We start from the raw sequence: 17694 nt of genomic DNA, 5'->3' as shown, positions 1-17694 counted from the left end.
CCTCCTCAAAATAGAGTAATTTTGACGTGGGACTACGTCTAACCGGAATATATGGAGGGTAAAATGAAAACCTAAACACAGAACATGCAAGAAAAAATGAAAGATTTCGAATGCTTATAGCTCGAACATTTCGTACTGGATAGAAGAGATGTTTGCATCACTTGATAGGGAATATTTCTACGCATCTATCGCAACTAACAAAATGTTGTTTTTCATTAGATAAACAATTGAATAACTGTAAAATATTAGGCGTTATCTAAACGCCCTAACTGCATCGTTTTGATTGGCCCGATTTACGGTTTCCCTAACACAGCCATCAAAACCAAGCAGCCTTGGGGAAATCGGCATTGCAAATACTTGAAAGTAGGGGGACTTTTGTTCTCATCGAAAAATGTTCCCTAACACAGACTTTAAAACCAAGCAGTGAAATCGGCATTGCAAACACACAAAAGAACCTAGAGGCGAGTGAACTGAAAAGTTTAAACCCTCTTGAAGCCAAAAAGAAGAAAAAGAACACACGAAAGTAGGGCGAGCTTTTGTTCCTACCGAAATGTGTTCCCTAATAGAGATTTCTAAACCAAGGTGCCTGGAGAAATCGGTATTTCAAATTCATGCAAGTCGGGGGTATTTTTGTTCCGACTGGAATGTGTTTCCCTAACACAGACTTCAAATCCATGAAGCGTGGGGAAATCGGCATTGCGAATTCATACAAATCGGGGGTATTTTTGTTCCGATTGAAATGTGTTTCCCTAACACAGACTTCAAAACCGAGGTTTCTGGGGAAATCGGCTCTGCAAATAAATGCAAACTGCGAGTACTTTTGTCCTCGCTTGCCTTTGTGCAGAGTGGAATATGTCTGTCCTAACATGATCTTCTAAACTTAGGAACCTGGGAAAATCGTGCAGCCACTAGAAGCGAATGAACTTCCCAGTTTCAAGCAAATTCGAGATTCGAGAAGTATGTACACTTTTGGGATGTAAACTTCAGAGGGAAATGTAAAATAAAATAATCGTTTGATAATTTTTTTTGTCTTTATTGGAAAGATTTTCAGCCTTAGGCTGGTTCATCAAACGTTTGATAATTCTTCCGTACATATATTTTGTTCTAGTCATCATACCAAACGTAAAAGGTCCGTCATTAAATTTACTTGTAACGAAGAACAATCAATCACAATAAATGAATTGACTTTACACAGCATTTGTTCATTTTTTTCACTCACAGAGCAAATATATTGAACTCAATTGAATTTGGAAACTGTTTCATTCAATCAAGAATTTAATCAATACAAACGAATGATTGCTAAGCTAAGGTAGTTCCACGTGAACCTTGCGGTTATATCATAGATATAACCCACTCATTTTTGATACTCCAACACAAATAACAAAATTCGAATTTTTCACTGTTATTAATTAAAAGTAAGCAACTGAGCAACTCCATGAATTATATCATGGAAGTATAAAGAGCTATAAAATAACATAAAAACGTATTCATTCATTCTTTCGGGATCAACCGTAGTCGCGTTAAGAAGTGTCTTTCGGTACCTAGTAAAGTGTTGAAAATACTGTCTAAGTGGTGAAAATACTGCCTTTCTCAAGGCATTTTGCCCTTTTCCAGTTCAGTGTGCTTTTAATATGAAAACTTCGTCGGATGTAAACAAGAGTTCAGTGGATCACAAATCTAAAAGGAAAAAACGTGGTCATTCAGCAGATGGCATGGAAAATCAGCTTCTTAACAGGAACCCGTTCTCATCACTGTCGGACTGTATGCAAACAGAGCCAGATGGCCCAGCAGAAGTTCAACCGAAAAAATCAACTCATAAGAAGAAACAACCTCCACTGGTTGTTAAAAATGTGGAAATAAAAACCCTCGTCGAATCAATTCCAAAATGTGGTGTGAATCCGATGTTTAAAATCACTCGGTTCGGAACAAAAATTATTTGCGACTCAGCTGAGGAATTCAACAAAGTGGGAAAATATATACAGAAATGCGAGTATGAATACTACACATACGACAAACCTGGAGAAAGACCCTATCGAGTTGTTCTTCGTGGTCTTCCATTGGTCGACCCTAAGGAGCTTCAATCACTGTTACAAAGCGAATGCAAACTTGAATGCAATGCCGTACACATCATCAAACGAAAACTCGAGTCTGTGAATCAAGATGATGCATTATATATTGTTCAATTCCAAAAAGGGTACACTACCCTTAAGAAGCTGCTTGAGGTCAAATATGTTGCGAATTTCTTTATCCGTTGGCAGGCCTATCGTAATAAGCGTGCTGACGTAACTCAGTGTATGAATTGTCTGTACCACGGTCATGGAACTCGGAACTGCCACCTGAAGGGCAGGTGTAACAATTGTGGAGCTGCTCATGCTATGGAAAGCTGTCCAACGAAAACTGAACCAGCCAAAAGATGTGCAAATTGTGCAGGGTCACATCCAGCAACAGATCGTAGTTGTCCTAAACGCGCCGACTATATACGTATCTGGCAACAAACAACACATTCAAATCGAACAAGTAGAACATCAACCAAAAGACCACCTGTGCCAGAATTCAATGAAAAAGAGTTTCCTCCTATGCCAAACTCTGTGGAACCAATACGACCTTCAAATTCAGTAAGCTCTCAGATTCCAAGCAACGCCGGATGCTATTCTCGTTGTCTTGATCCTCGCATCAGAGCTAAAATGCAAGAACAAGCTGTAAATCCCAGCCCAACGGAAAGCGATCAAGCCTTATACAGTTCCTCTGAATTGTGGGCAATTTTCAACGAGCTCTGTGAACGTATAAAACTGTGCAAAACTCGCGTGGACCAAATGCAGGTTCTTAACGATATGATGTTCAGATATGGGGTCAATTGAGCCCCGCAAAATCAGAATTGCAAATTGGAACGCTCGCTCTGTTCGACCGAAGAAGATTGAATTGTGCAACTTTTTTGACCCAACAAAATATCGACGTGGGCATTATCACAGAAACCCGGTTAAACCCTTCTATTAAGTTCTCGCTTCCAAATTACATTATAACCCGGCTAGATCGTTCCAATCAAAGTGGTGGCGGTGTGGCAATCATAATCAGGCGTGGCATCAAGTTCGAAATAATTTCTCATCCAAAGACAAAAATCATCGAGGCAGTAGGCGTGAAAATCCATAGTTTTCGTGGTCACATTACGTTTTTTGCTGTTTATACACCAAGACAGTGCGTGGATAGAAACGGTTCGTCAAATATCTTTGTAGAGGACTTGGAGAAACTTACTAATAATAGATCAAGGTTCGTGATTGCAGGCGATCTTAACGCTCGTCATGGCTAGTGGCTGAATCAAATTTGTAATAAAAATGGCAAACTATTAGCCGATCATCTCTGTTCTGGAACCTGTTCCATCCACTTCTCGGATGAACCAACATTTTTATCACCATCGGGATCAACTTCCACGATAGATTTGTTTCTGTCAGATTTGCCATTATCGAAACCGATTACACACTATGGGTTAAGTTCCGATCACTATCCGGTGGTGTGCGAATTGGAATGCTCTCCAACTTCAGTTCCACCTATGAAGCGAAGAGATTATCATGGAGTTGATTGGGCGGCCTTCAACCGAATAGTTGATACTCATCTTCCTGATGATCCGATACTATCAAGTACAGAAGCGATCGAAAACCACTTGGGCATTTTTGAACATGCAATCCACGTTGCAGAGGACACTTGCGTCCAATGGGTACCTGTTAGAGAGACATACATCGCAATCGATTCATATACAAAACGTCTGATTCAGCAGAGAAACGCCGTACGAAGACAGTTTCAACGAACGGGTTGCCTAATCAAGAAACAAGAAACCCGCTTTCTCAGTCATCTCATTGCTGATCGGATGGGGTATATTAGAAACCAGAAGTTTGCTAGTGAGATAAAGCGTCTAGGAATACATTCAAACCCTTTTTGGAAATTAACGAAAATACTAAAACGGAAACCGAAATCTTTACCTCCACTAAAGGATGATTTAGGTGGAATACTGGTATCACCGTCGGAGAAGGCGAATGCTATCGCGAAAAAATTAGTTGAGGCCCATAACCTAGGAGGAAACATCGTAAGTTCAAACGAAGCTGTAGTTGAACAATCAATTATACAACTAAACATGCGAAATGAAAACCCAGCTGCTGTTAATGTAACGGCAGCCGACGTTAACATGGCTGTGAAACTCGGGAAGAATATGAAGGCCCCGGGAACCGATGCTATTTTCAACTTAGTACTGAAAAAATTAAATAACAGAACCTACAACTTCTTGGCCGCTATCTTCACCAGGTGTTTCCAATTGGAATATTTTCCTACCAGATGGAAAACAGGTAAAGTCATTCCGATACACAAACCAGGGAAAGATCCTACGCTTCCAGCGAGTTACAGGCCAATCACGCTTCTGTCTGCGGTGAGCAAAATTTTTGAACGTATAATCCTCCAGCGGCTGATGATACATATCGATCAACAACAAATCATTATTCCGGAGCAGTTTGGATTTCGCAAACGTCATTCCACAGTACACCAATTGGTTCGTGTGGAAAAAATCATCAAGAGGAACAAGGCTTTATCTAACAACTGTGCTATGGTGCTACTAGACGTGGAGAAGGCCTTCGATAACGTTTGGCACGATGGCCTAATCCATAAATTAGTAGGAGCAAATTTCCCACTGTACCTAGTAAAAATGGTGCGTAGTTATTTGAAGACGAGAAAATTTCGTGTGCATATTACTGGTTCCTGCTCTGAACTTTCAGTCTTTTGGGCCCCATTCTATATGTGGTATACACCTCCGACGTTCCCCAACTACCAGCTGGTTGCAGTCTTGCATTATACGCAGATGACAGCGCCATTATTGCGAATGGCAGGATACCAGTACATTATAGATCAAGACTACAACGAGGAGTAACGAGTTATGTGGAATACCTTCATAGTTGGAAGATTAAAGTAAATGAGGGAAAAAGTCAAGCTATTCTGTTTAAGCATCGCCCTTCGCCGAAGTTATCCCCTCCACCAAACTGCTACATCAGTGTAAACGGCAGCCGCGTGAATTGGACCAACGAAGTGAAGTACTTCGGAGTTATTATGGACGACAAATTACTGTACCGTGCACACACGGATGAAATCAGGCGTAAATGTATTGGTCTATTGCAGTCCCTATACCCACTGATAAATCGAAGATCCAAGCTTCATTTGGAAAATAAATTAGCAGTATTCAAAATGATTATTGCACATGTTGTTAATTACGCCATGCCGGTATGGGGTTCCTGTGCTGAGATGCACAAGAAAAAACTGCAAATATTGCAGAACAAACTCTTGAGGATGATCCTTGATGCACCACCTCGAACTAGAATTAGAGACCTGCATAGTATTTCCGGGTGCAAAACCATTCAGCAACGTATAGACGAGTCCTACGAGTGGTTAACAGCGAGCGCTGCATCGTCTGAACATCGTCTCATTCGTGAGCTAACAAATTAGGAAATTATGAAAATTTAGGTTAAGTAGGTTATAAAATTAAAATCAATATATGATGAAGATTCATCAAATCTAAAAATAAATTTACAAAACAAAATTTAAAAAACAAACATAATAATAATGTAAAAGGTTGTAAAGGTTGAAAAATTGAAAATTGTATCTCTTGAAAATGAAAACATATGTATAACACTATAGAACTGAATAAAATTCTAATTAATCTTAAAAAAAAAAAAAAAAACGTATTCATCAATTGTGGTTTCATTGGAGTAAGAATCAGAACATAGCATAACTGCATGCTTGAAACATACATATTTTTTAGATTTCATGCAGTTTTTGCGTGTTTTTCGGTTCTTTTATCGAAGAGAAAAAAACGACCAAACGAAGAGAATGTATAACGACCTTCTGAATAATTACCAGATGATGAAGGTTCTGGAAAATAAAATTTGCATATTTCTAATATTCTTTGTCTTTGTTTCCTTGATAAACTAAGAAAAATGGGGCATATAAAAGGATTTCAGGAACTTCCTTTTCTTTTTCTTGTTTTCTTGTCGATATTGTCCATTATAAAAAAATATCCCCGAAACTGTAACTTTTAAAAATTACCATAAGCGTCCGATTAGTTTATAGTTTACTGTTTACAATTCTTCCACAAGTGAAATTCTTTCACAAGTGTGTATATGTATGACCATTATATTTAGCGAATAACTATACGAAAGACAAACATTTATATTTTGCTTTTGAACGTATGAATCTAACGACGAATATATCGACGAATAGTCAATATAACATAGGAGGGATATGAAACGGGGACATAACGAAGGAAACATCATTTTAACGTTGACATCGGCGTTTCTGAGCTATACCTGTTCCTCCGATCCGATTGTATCCGATCGATAAACTTTTACTTAGTCGCGGCAATACATACACACACTCTTTACAGATACACGGGCCAAAGGTTGTGCAGTCCACTGAACATTCAACAAGAGCCAAAGGTTGTACCGCTCATGACAACTCTACACGAACTGATGATTGCGCCGGATAGTGACCATTCTCTCCTGGATTCCTCGAGTTGAGAAAGATGCACCACGCTAGATATGGGTTACAGACTAGGGGGGCGTTGCTGATTAATGGTCAGCTGCATCCCAATAGGAAGTATCCCGTGTCGGGCACACGTACAGAGCATTGGATACTAACCTCGAGCCAACCGCGAGTAATCGGTTACATATTACTAACATAGATAATAAGAAAAATTGTCAAAGTATTGGACTCCCGGCCCCGTGAGGCTAACGCCATATGAGCCTTGATAAAAATATATATTTTGGAAAAAAAAAATTGGAATGCTTAGTACACTGGAGTCGCTTTTTACGCGGGGGATACGCGCCGCATAAACAAAAACCGCGTAAAAGAAACCTGCTTAAATTCCTAAATCCGCGTAAATTCCAAAATCCGCGTAAAAATAAACCGGGTAAATTTCAAAATCAGAATAAAAATCTAACAAACAGTGAATTATTAATTAAAAATGTAACCCGTGTTCTAACAATTTATTAACTTTTTTTTTGTATGCTATTATCATGATATTTATTATGTACATCAACGACATGCGACGAGTTTCACGATTCTGTGATATTAACCTTTTTGCAGATGATACTGTGTTATTCATTGCAGCTAATGATTTGAATCAGGTCGTTTTACATTTGAATGGAGATTTGCGTTCTTTAAGTAGATGGTTGAAGTAAACTAAATTTATGGTAATCTCGCGAAATCGTTCTAATGAAAACGTCTCTATTGTAATTGATGATGAGACCATTGATCGCGTTCGGGAGATTAAATATCTTGGCGTGATTATTGATGACAAACTCAAGTTCAATACTCACATTGACAATGTTATCAAGAAAATTGCCAAGAAGTATGGAATCTTATGCCGATTGAAAAACAGGAAGTGGGTTATATCTATGGTATAACCGCAAGGGCGAAGTAGGACTATCGTTGATTTAGAGATCATTTGTATGAAGTTGAATCTGAATTCATTCTGAATGAATGAATATTTGGAGAACTTCGAAAACGAGAGCGTTACGTTGGAGGCACAAGGTTTTATGCATCCAATATTGGATACGGAAATATCCTACTGATGGGGAAGAATAATCTTCAGAAGCTATCCTGTTGATTGCGATTGATTGAAAAATCACAAAACCTAATGTATTTGGTCACAGTGTTACATGGATAGAAAACATTAAAATAAACTCTTTCATATGAATGTAACTTTAAATTCCCAGAGGAACTGGCAGATTATTTTCAGTAACGATTAGATATTTCCACATTTTCCTCGATACTGGAAGCTCACCAGTGGTTAATGCTAACTCGATAACCATCTGTTAATAGCACTTGATTGAAACATGTTTAGTCACAGTGTTACATGGATAGAAAACATTCAAATAAACTCTTTCACATGAATGTATTTTTAAATTCCTAGAGGAACTGGCAGATTATTTTCCGGATCTTTCTCGATCCAAACGGAAAGAATTCCGTGCGTGTATGTGTGTGTGTGTAGTGGCTGCTTCGAGATCTTCCCGGGGAACCGTTTGTAGCATCACTCTCCTCCTGATGGATTCCCTTCTGGCCTAAGGTGCACAAACAGGCTCTTGGTGACACCGTTCATCCGCGCTTTCATGATAAACGAAGAGCTTGTGGTGAAGCGACAACATACTCCAATCGCTGTTCAATTATAACTGAGTGGATTTCCGAGCGGCGCTCACTTATATACCGATTGGTGATTTCAATAGCCTGTTTTGAAAGCAATTTTAAGACTATTGAAACAAGTTTTTGGATCAAAAAGCAACAAGTATATAACGCGTAGACATTTTATCTTTCGAATGAAGTGTTTATCATACCATTTCGTTCAGTTGTTTAGGAGCTATTAACGCTCAAAATCTCGGTCACCGGCGTAACGCTTTCGTTTTCGAAACTTTGATTTTACACCCCGGTATAGAAATGAAAGACGTAGTCCTACGTCAAAACAGAAAGTGGGTTATATCTATGGTATAACCGCAATGGTGACGTAGGACTATCGTTGATTCAGTGATCCTTTGTTTGAAGTTGAATCTGAATCCATTCTGAATGAATGAATAAATGAATATTTGGGGGACTTCGAAAATGAGAGCGTTACGTTGGAGGTACAAGGTTTTATGCATCCAATATTGGATACGAAAATATCCTACTGATGGGGAAGAATAATCTTCAGAAGCTATCCTGTTAATTGCGATTGATTAAAAAATCACAAAACCAAATGTATTTGGTCACAGTGTTACATGGATAGAAAACATTCAAATAAACTCTTTCACAAGAATGTAATTTTAAATTCCCAGAGGAACTGGCAGATTATTTTCCGGATCTTTCTCGATGCTGAATGGCATCCAAACGGAAAGAATTCCGTGCGTGTATGTGTGTGTGTGTAGCGGCTGCTTCGATGGTCACCTTCTCTTCTCCTGAAGGATCGGCTTCTCTGTGCTCCCTCACAGTTTCAAACAAACTGCTCGCGTTTCAGGGCAGATCTCGATGTTGTCTTGTCGATGTCCTCACGAAAAATGAATGCGTCTCACCACCAGAATATCGCTTAAGTATGCTTTTTGTGTGTGATTGAATCGAGAGAAGGCGTGGTTTACGATGGCAGTTTGGAAGGCAAACTAGAGGGGAATGAACTCTCTGAGCTCGGAACTTTCGGCGACTGAGCAATAATCGATTGCGGGCGCATACAATATTGGATACGGAAATATCCTACTGATGGGGAAGAATAATCTTCTGAAGCTATCCTGTTAATTGCGATTGATTGAAAAACCACAAAACCAAATGTATTTGATCACAGTGTTACATGGATAGAAAACATTCAATTAAACTCTTTCACATGAATATATTTTGAAAATTCCCAAAGGAACTGGCAGATTATTTTCAGTAACGATTAGATATTTCCACATTTTCCTCGATACTGGAAGCCCACCAGTGGTTAATGCCAACTCGATAACCACCTGTTAATAGCACTTGATTGAAACATATTTGGTCACAGTGTTACATGGATAGAAAACATTCAATTAAACTCTTTCACATGAATATATTTTGAAAATTCCCAAAGGAACTGGCAGTTTATTTTCCAGCAATGATTAGATATTTCCACATTTTCCTCGATACTGGAAGCCCACCAGTGGTTAATGCCAACTCGATAACCACCTGTTAATAGCACTTGATTGAAACATATTTGGTCACAGTGTTACATGGATAGAAAACATTCAATTAAACTCTTTCACATGAATATATTTTGAAAATTCCCAAAGAAACTGGCAGATTATTTTCCAGCAATGATTAGATATTTCCACATTTTCCTCGATACTGGAAGCCCACCAGTGGTTAATGCCAACTCGATAACCACCTGTTAATAGCCGCGCGTGTATGTGTGTGTAGCGATGTCTTCCCAGGGAACCGTTTGTGGCATCACTCTCCTCCTGATAGATTCCCTTCTAGCCTAGGGTGCACAAACAGGCTCTTGGTGACACGGTTCATCCGCGCTTTCATGTTAAATAAAGAGCTTCACCGCAACAGCGACAACATGCTCCAATCGCTGTTCAATTAGAACTGAGTGGATTTCCGAGCGCCGCTCGCTTATATACCGATTGGTGATTTCAATAGCCTGTTTTGAAAGCAATGTTAAGACTATTGAAACAAGTTTTTGGATCAAAAAGTAACAAGTATATAACGCGTAGACATTTTATCTTTCGAATGAAGTGTTTATCATACCATTTCGTTCAGTTGTTTAGGAGCTATTAACGCTCAAAATCTCGGTCTCCGGCGTAACGCTTTCGTTTTCGAAACTTTGATTTTACACCCCGGTATAGAAATGAAAGACGTAGTCCTACGTCAAAACGATTTAACTATGTGCAGTAAAATACAGCTATACAAATCAATCATCTCTCCTCATTTAGACTTTTGTTCTTCCATATTATTTTTAGCCAATGATACACAAATATCGAGATTACAGCGCTTGCAGAATATAATAATGCGGTTTATTCTAAAATTTAATAGATTCACTTCCTCATCTTTGATGCTGGACGCTCTAAAATGGTTATCCGCGAAGCAAAGAATTGTTTATTTAACTATAGTGTTCATTTTTGAAGTAGTTCACGATTTGCTGCCTCAATATTTGTGTGATCGAGTTGAAAGAGGAAGTGATTTCCATAGATATAACACTAGAAACGCGAATGAATTAAGAACACATAATTTCCTGTCATGTGCTTCACAAAATTCGTTGCACTTCAAAAGAATAAATGTTTTCAATTCGATGCCAAGACATATTAAATGCGCAACAACACTTACAGAATTTAAGAGGCACTGTATTTCACACGTGAAAACTGTGTTTTATTAACAGTCGAACGATTTTTGTTCTTCATCGTTCAAATCGTGTATTAGTTGAAAAAAAATAAAAGTAGTCTACAAAAGTTTGAGCGTCGCGCGCGTGCCACAGATATAAAGGATATCAAATTGAAAGATTTTTAAGTGCCGGTCTAGGAAATTTTCGTGAAGGAAATTTTCTCGATTTCTCCGAATGAGGATATTCATTGTCAATCCAAAACAAGGCTGGCGGTTGGACTTATGCTCTGGTGGACCCTTTGGCTGCAAGGGCCTCGTCGGGTCCGTATCGGCTCTGTGGCGGACATGACTGAGTATTGGCTTGTCTTTGGAAATTGAAATTTTTTGAACTTATATCTGTGAATAAAATCAGTGCGTTTTTTTGTGTTTGCTAAACTGATTTCAATGTTGAGAAAAAATAAATAAATTATCTTTTAGATTATTCTTGCTCAAACCTCTGTAGGGGAAGGAGGTGGGATCATCATCATCATCATCATATCTGTATCTTCTTTTATTTTTCAGCTACTAATCAGTGATACAATACCAAGTTATTTCGTGAAAAGTCACACCAATAAGCACATTGAATTTGTTAGCGGTTGAAACGTGCTGCGTAGAAAAAACCGCGTAAATTTCGAAATCCGCGTAAATTCCATAATCCGCGTAAAAAAAACCGCGTAAATTCCGAAATCCACGTAAAAAAGCCGCGTAAAATAAAACCGCGTAAAAAGCGACTTCAGTGTAACTCGGAAAATAAATCCCAAGCTTTTTGACGCTTTTGCTGACATGTATGCGATGTGATCTTTAATAGTAAGCTTAGAATCAAGCATGACTCCCATGTCTCCCATCTTTCCGTAATGTAAATTGGCCAATTATTTTTGCTTATCCTTGAAGTAAATACTCTTGCAAATGATTTTTTTGTCCTTTTTGACGTGGAACTACATCTTTCACTAAGGGTGCCTAAATCAGAAAACAGGTCACGTTTTTATGAAATAAAGTTAACGCTATTACCTATTTTTGCCGCGAACGGATTTAGACGATTTTTCTAAGATAAAATTTTCTAAGATTTGTTTTTTATGCTATAGATCACAATACCCTGATGTGTAAATGGTTTAAATTGATGGAATGGGAATGATTTAAAGTCACCATGAACAAAGGAAAGAAGAATGAGAACGAAGGGAAATATTTGCCTGGAGCATATATATTGGATCTCGCTGAGACAAACCTTAGAGACGAATGAGCTGAAAAGTTTAAAGCCTCTTCAAAACAAAGAATGGAATGGAAGGAAAACTTTCAGTATCGTTTCAGATACGAAGCAGTGAATATCGCTTTTTCTTACTTGTTTTTTTTTCATCGCATGTCTTTGTTTCTAATTGAGCTGTGGACGCAACCAAATTATTGACTCGCTGATGTCTCTTGCATTGCAATCATTACATCAAACTGACGCCATAACATCAAGGTTCTGAACACACTAGGCTATCATCGGTTCACCAAGAAAATAATTGTTCAGGAATTTTGTGTGTGATCTGGTTTCGCATGAGAGTAGCAAAACCATCTCCGCCAAGGATGACAGCTAAGCTGATCGAGACCGGAAGCAGTATTCATAGGAAGGACTTCTGTTGAGAAGAGCGCAAAGCGAAGATAAGTGTGTGTATGTAAAATAATATCGAAGTTATTAACAAGCGACTTGAACAAAATTACAGCGTAGTTCTACGTCAACAAAGTGGTCGTGTCTAGGACACAACCTCCTATATATTTTTTGAGTATAGTGTAAAGTTGTACATTCGAGTGATTAGCGTACGTGACACTAACTACAATTTACGTACCTGCTTGATCTTGGAAAGTTAAACTACGACTAAAATTTTCAGCGAAAGTTCAAAGACAAAATATACCTATATAAATGTTAGATTATAGTCACACACCAACTGTGTGTTATGTTATACACACTCGGACATCACTGACTGTTCGAATATCTCTCATGCAGATCTTGAGTATGTAAAACCTTTGTCAGTATATCTACTACGAAATGTGGAATTAAGCTAAAATTAAATTAGACTATTAGTCACTACATTCCTTCGATTCCTACGTCCCAAACGAATATTGAAAGCAAAACTTCAACATGTTGTGACTAGAAGTGATCCTACCAAAACAAGAATTTCCTTGATAGCAATGCAGTGACGTTGATGTTAGACGAAAACAATTGACGCGCAAATGTATATATTCTAGATTTAATCTGAATCGATGAACCAGCCAAACAGATTTCCAGTGATTCCACAACTTCTAATAACTAGTACAACTATTAACAAAATCACTGAATCGGGATGATGTGTATCCCCGAACAGACATCCTATCAATTAACAGCCTGGTATTTAATTATGGGGCTACCCATCACTTCGCATACTTATTATGTTAAAAATAGAACCGGTGTTAACGTCGTACATAGCACGAAGTCGCATAGCCATGCTGTTGATGAGCTGACATTGGTGTTGTTTAAATTATTGTTTCCCCTCGTTCAAAACGATATTCGTTTATCACATCGCCAAAATACACGGCCACGGATAAACAAAAATCAGCCTTTGTAGTCTGCCAGTATTTTTATCATTCCAATTCCAAGCTGTCCACTGTTAACGGGTTGAAGAATGTTATTGTACCAGGGTCTGGCGTCGCGCTAATAACGATTTCACACAAAAAACGGGGTCATTGTCCTTTCGTTGAGTTGTAAACGGATTGAAACTGATGTTCGAAAACACAAGAAAAAACTTTTCGTTAACGTAAACTCATCATAATACTGCGACGCAATATTGCAAACTTCACTACATTTAAAGCTAACATATAGAACACGAGAATGGAAAGTGATCTGAAGTGTCTCTCAACTGACGTGGATTATTCGTATATCGATGATTCATAGAAAAATCCGGCCAGTGGAATAAAACATTTGTTCGTGGAAGTTTTCTGAAGGAAAAAGCCGTTGTTCACACTCACCTCCTAGAAGCTCCTCGCTCGTTTTTGGTGTTCCTGACATCTTGCCTGTCTCTCTCGGTAGGTTGATAGATTTAAACATACTGCAGTTTTTTGTCTCTGGAATGTGTGGTAGGATCCTGGTTCCACCAGCAGGAAAATTACGCTCCTCGTCGTGCGTCGAAAAAATCAATTCTTTCGCACCACTATATTTGTAAACAAAGGCTCCGACCGTGTACGTGAATCTAGTCAATCGAGCACAACCGTTTCTCTTGCCTACAAAACACAACAGAGAAACTGTGAATAAACAAAGCACGAACACAGGCGCAGGTGCTACTGAACGCGCAATACGAGAAGAAACCTACACTCTCATGCAGCACTGTTTACGTTGATCCAGTTTCTTTTTTGCCCCTCGAATGCTTCTTTTCAGCAAGGTATCTTGTTATTAAATATGCAATTTTTTGTGGCACGTTAGAACTTTTTAACGTGAAGAAATTTGAACGCTCACGTTGATTAAATAAACACCGTACACTATCAAGTTACGTCGTTGTTCTTTTGTTTACGTTCACTCTATGGGACATGCACAGAAGGTGCAATAAAATGGCGTTCTCCAGAACCCACAAAGTAAATAAGATCTGTTTGACGCAATGGCCTTGCCAAATAAATAAATAAATATTGTTAATCCCGTTGGAACTTTGAAACGATCTGTGTCCTGCCAGTTCAAGCCACGGTTTGTGATTGCGAATTTTATTTCCGGTTTGTCAACTAATCACCACAGCTGGTTTCGACTTGCTGCGCATTAACACACAGCACGTAAAAGAATAAAGCAATACCCTGTTTCGATCCGAGCAATCTACTCTGCAATGATGGAGATGGACGATTGCACAAATAATAACAAAACCAAGAAACTCTCCAGGTTAACGTCATACACTCTCACTTGTCGTTTGCGATAACTGTGCGCATCCCACGAACACACACTGCGAGTAAAACACGCTCCTGTATTTTCCTGTTTACAAACTGAAGAGACTCGCGAAAACACGACTTCACAGTTTGCCGTTCAGCTTTATTTTGATGCTCGTTTGTTCATTGGTCTCCCGGTCTTTGTTATGACGGCAGTTTTGCGTACGTGACGAATGTTAGTGCACATTTCAACTCCGCAGGTGCTACTTGCAGGGAAAGGGAAAAGAATATTCCCTTTAGAGTAAGGTGCGCCATCTTTCACAAATGACACAGCTATACTCTGTATTGCATATACATTCGGGATTATTTCTTCTATCTGAAATATTTCACCGTTTTCGAAGATGTGAAAGTAAACTTCGCAAGATTTCAAATCAATGTTTATTCACGCAAACTGCATGTTACCCGCCTAAATATAGTGGCTTGCCTTGTTATGTTAATACGAATTATAGTTTTATTAACCCTCCTATACTCGCGAGCATAAACCGAGAAATCAATAATTTTATAACTCAGATAGCCAGATAAAAAAAATCTCACTTCTTTACAAAATTAACGTCAATTTCACATGAATTATAATAAGTTCCTAATTCGTAGGTCAATTACAAAGGTCATCAGGTCATTACAAAGCTATCACTCAACGGTTTGTTTTTTCATAATAATTATAACATATCAAAAAACGTTGTCATTAAAAAGAATGTCATAAGCTTTGTGGAAAATTGTATTGTAGTTCTGCTTCATCACCGAAGGTTCTCGATGAAAGCATTTAGAGATTTTACCCATGAATCATTCAATAAATTTTCGAAATTATTAATCAAAATCAATTACCAACGCAATAGCAACAGCAGTGCAAAGTCCTTCAGTTTACGTACACTAAGTGTAGGAGGAATGGGAGTAGAATGGTCACCCTAAGAAATATGCACATTTCCTGCGTTTACATAATGTACTATTCTTATCATTATAAGAAAAAAGTAGTAAAATCGAATATTTTGACGTAGAACTACGTCTCTCATTAAGGGTGCCAAATCAGAAAACAGGTCACGTTTTTATGAAATAAAGTTAACGTTAAGAACTATTTTTGCCGCGAACGGATTTTGGTGATTTACATACTAAACGAATCGGAAATTCCGTAAGATTTGTTTAATATGCTATACATTAGAATCCCCTGGTTTTTAAATGGTTAAAATTCATGAAAACTTTAAGCGTTTCCATTTCCCATACATTTTTTCTGTCCATTTGTGTGCTTTCCCGAACAGAGATGCCAATAACGAGCAACCTATCGACGACCAACGGAGGGGAAATCGTAGGATTTGAAGTCTCCGTGAACAAAGGAAAAGTAGAATAATGAAGGGGAATACTTGCCAAGAGTATAAACAGTGGATCTCGCTGAGGCAAACTTTCATTCGGCATCGGACTGTTGAGCAATCCAGTTCACTTTGCTTTTACTTCGATCTAAGATTGGACCCCACCAGTGGTAATCCAACTTGGATATCGTCGTTTGGCTTTTCTGTTCGTTTTTCGCGTTATTCGTATCGTGTGTTTTTCTTTCCGCGTCATAAATTGGACGCTTCACGTAGTGTGTGATGAGCAAGAAGAAGAGGAAGGCAGGCTCGAGCCCTGCAAAAAACGAACGCATTGCCAGGGGCAATAAAATTTCGAGGCAAGCGTCATTCAATGATGCACGCGATGTTGATGCAGTGAAAAGCGCTCGCACTGAACCGAGCCTTCGTGAGTGTGACACCGCATCGAACAACAGCGAAGTAGGCGATTTCGCCGCTTCGGTCGAAAATGTAAACGCTGTTACCCAGACAGCAACCAAAATCAAGCTCCCCCCGCTGGTGGTGAAGGCGGTCGCTCTTGAAAAACTCATCAGCGAATTCGCATCGATGGGTGTTACAGCAGAGTACAAGCTGTGTGGCATAATTCAGTTTTTTTCCAAGCAGTTAACATTGTCTGCTTTCCGTCATCATAAGGGTTCGTTGGTGCCTTTGAGAATGCATCAATTCATTAAACTGACGTTATGGCGAAGCAGGCGTTAATATTGTGCGCCAAAAATAATGTGGGGAATACCAAGTATCTTGAATATCTTACTGGAATGTTATAAGTTATTTGGGTTCGCGTGCCAGTCGCAAAACTGCCTTCAACTAGGATTGCATTTGTACTAATATTGATCATAATGAAGTATTGCTACTGTTTTCGAGGTTGTTATTAACAAAAAGAGTTTATTTCGCTTGTCTAGTCACCAAGAAATCAAATGTTGTTCTGGAATTTTGTATGTGATTAGGTTTCGCTTGCCAGTAGCAAAACTTCCTCCACTAAGGGTGGCAGCTACGCTTCTCTCGAGCATGAGAAAGTAATGCTTTTTTTCGAGGCCAGTAATATTAAAAGGATTGTATCTTTTGAGAATAGCTCAAAATGATGCGAAGTGTTTATATTTCTAGTAGTTTCAAGCCACCAATGTATGGCTCTGTATGCATGCTATGGCGAACGCTTGTTTGGCGCTTGGTTTACGTTGTACGAACGATGCCTAGAGGTGCGATTGCTTTGAGGCGATACTAAATAACATGTAACATGATATTTTTGACGTAGGACTACGTCTAACCGGAAGATATAGGGGGTGAAATGAAAATCTAGGCACTGAACAAGTAGGTAAAAATGCAAGATTTGGAACGCTTATAACTCGAGCATTTCTCAATAGATCGCAAAGGTTTTTGCATCAATTGATAGGAAATATATCTACGCATCTATCATAACGAATAACATTTCATTTTTCTTGAGATAAATAATTGAATAATTGTGAAATATCAAGCATTGTCCAAATGCACTATGTGCCCATTTTTGATTGGTGCATTTTGTGCTCCTTATATCGTACCGACCAAAACGGGCAACCAGAGCAGCAGCGAAATACAATGAACCCGATTG

General features: G+C 38.6%; 1 protein-coding gene across 2 annotated transcripts in view; it reads right to left on the bottom strand.

The window, feature by feature from the left end:
• Nucleotides 1–14904, bottom strand: part of LOC129777522 (BCL2/adenovirus E1B 19 kDa protein-interacting protein 3) — a 73132-nt gene extending 58228 nt beyond the window's left edge. Inside the window, exons 1-2 of one of the 2 annotated variants that reach the window (XM_055783834.1) lie at nucleotides 14652–14904; nucleotides 13843–14094 (exon numbers count right to left, since the gene is read on the bottom strand). In XM_055783834.1, the coding sequence (XP_055639809.1) occupies nucleotides 13843–14094; nucleotides 14652–14745 (346 nt within the window). In that variant the 5' untranslated portion in view covers nucleotides 14746–14904. Of the gene's footprint in view, nucleotides 1–13842; nucleotides 14095–14183 lie in introns of both variants that reach the window. The other variant, XM_055783842.1, reaches the window with a different exon arrangement.
• Nucleotides 14905–17694: the final 2790 nt, after the last annotated feature.

The sequence above is a fragment of the Toxorhynchites rutilus genome, chromosome 1 (genome assembly GCF_029784135.1).
Source record: "Toxorhynchites rutilus septentrionalis strain SRP chromosome 1, ASM2978413v1, whole genome shotgun sequence".
Lineage (NCBI taxonomy): Eukaryota > Metazoa > Arthropoda > Insecta > Diptera > Culicidae > Toxorhynchites > Toxorhynchites rutilus.
The sequence above is the reverse complement of the archived record's forward strand: the minus strand, read 5'-3'. Positions and strand labels throughout refer to the sequence as shown.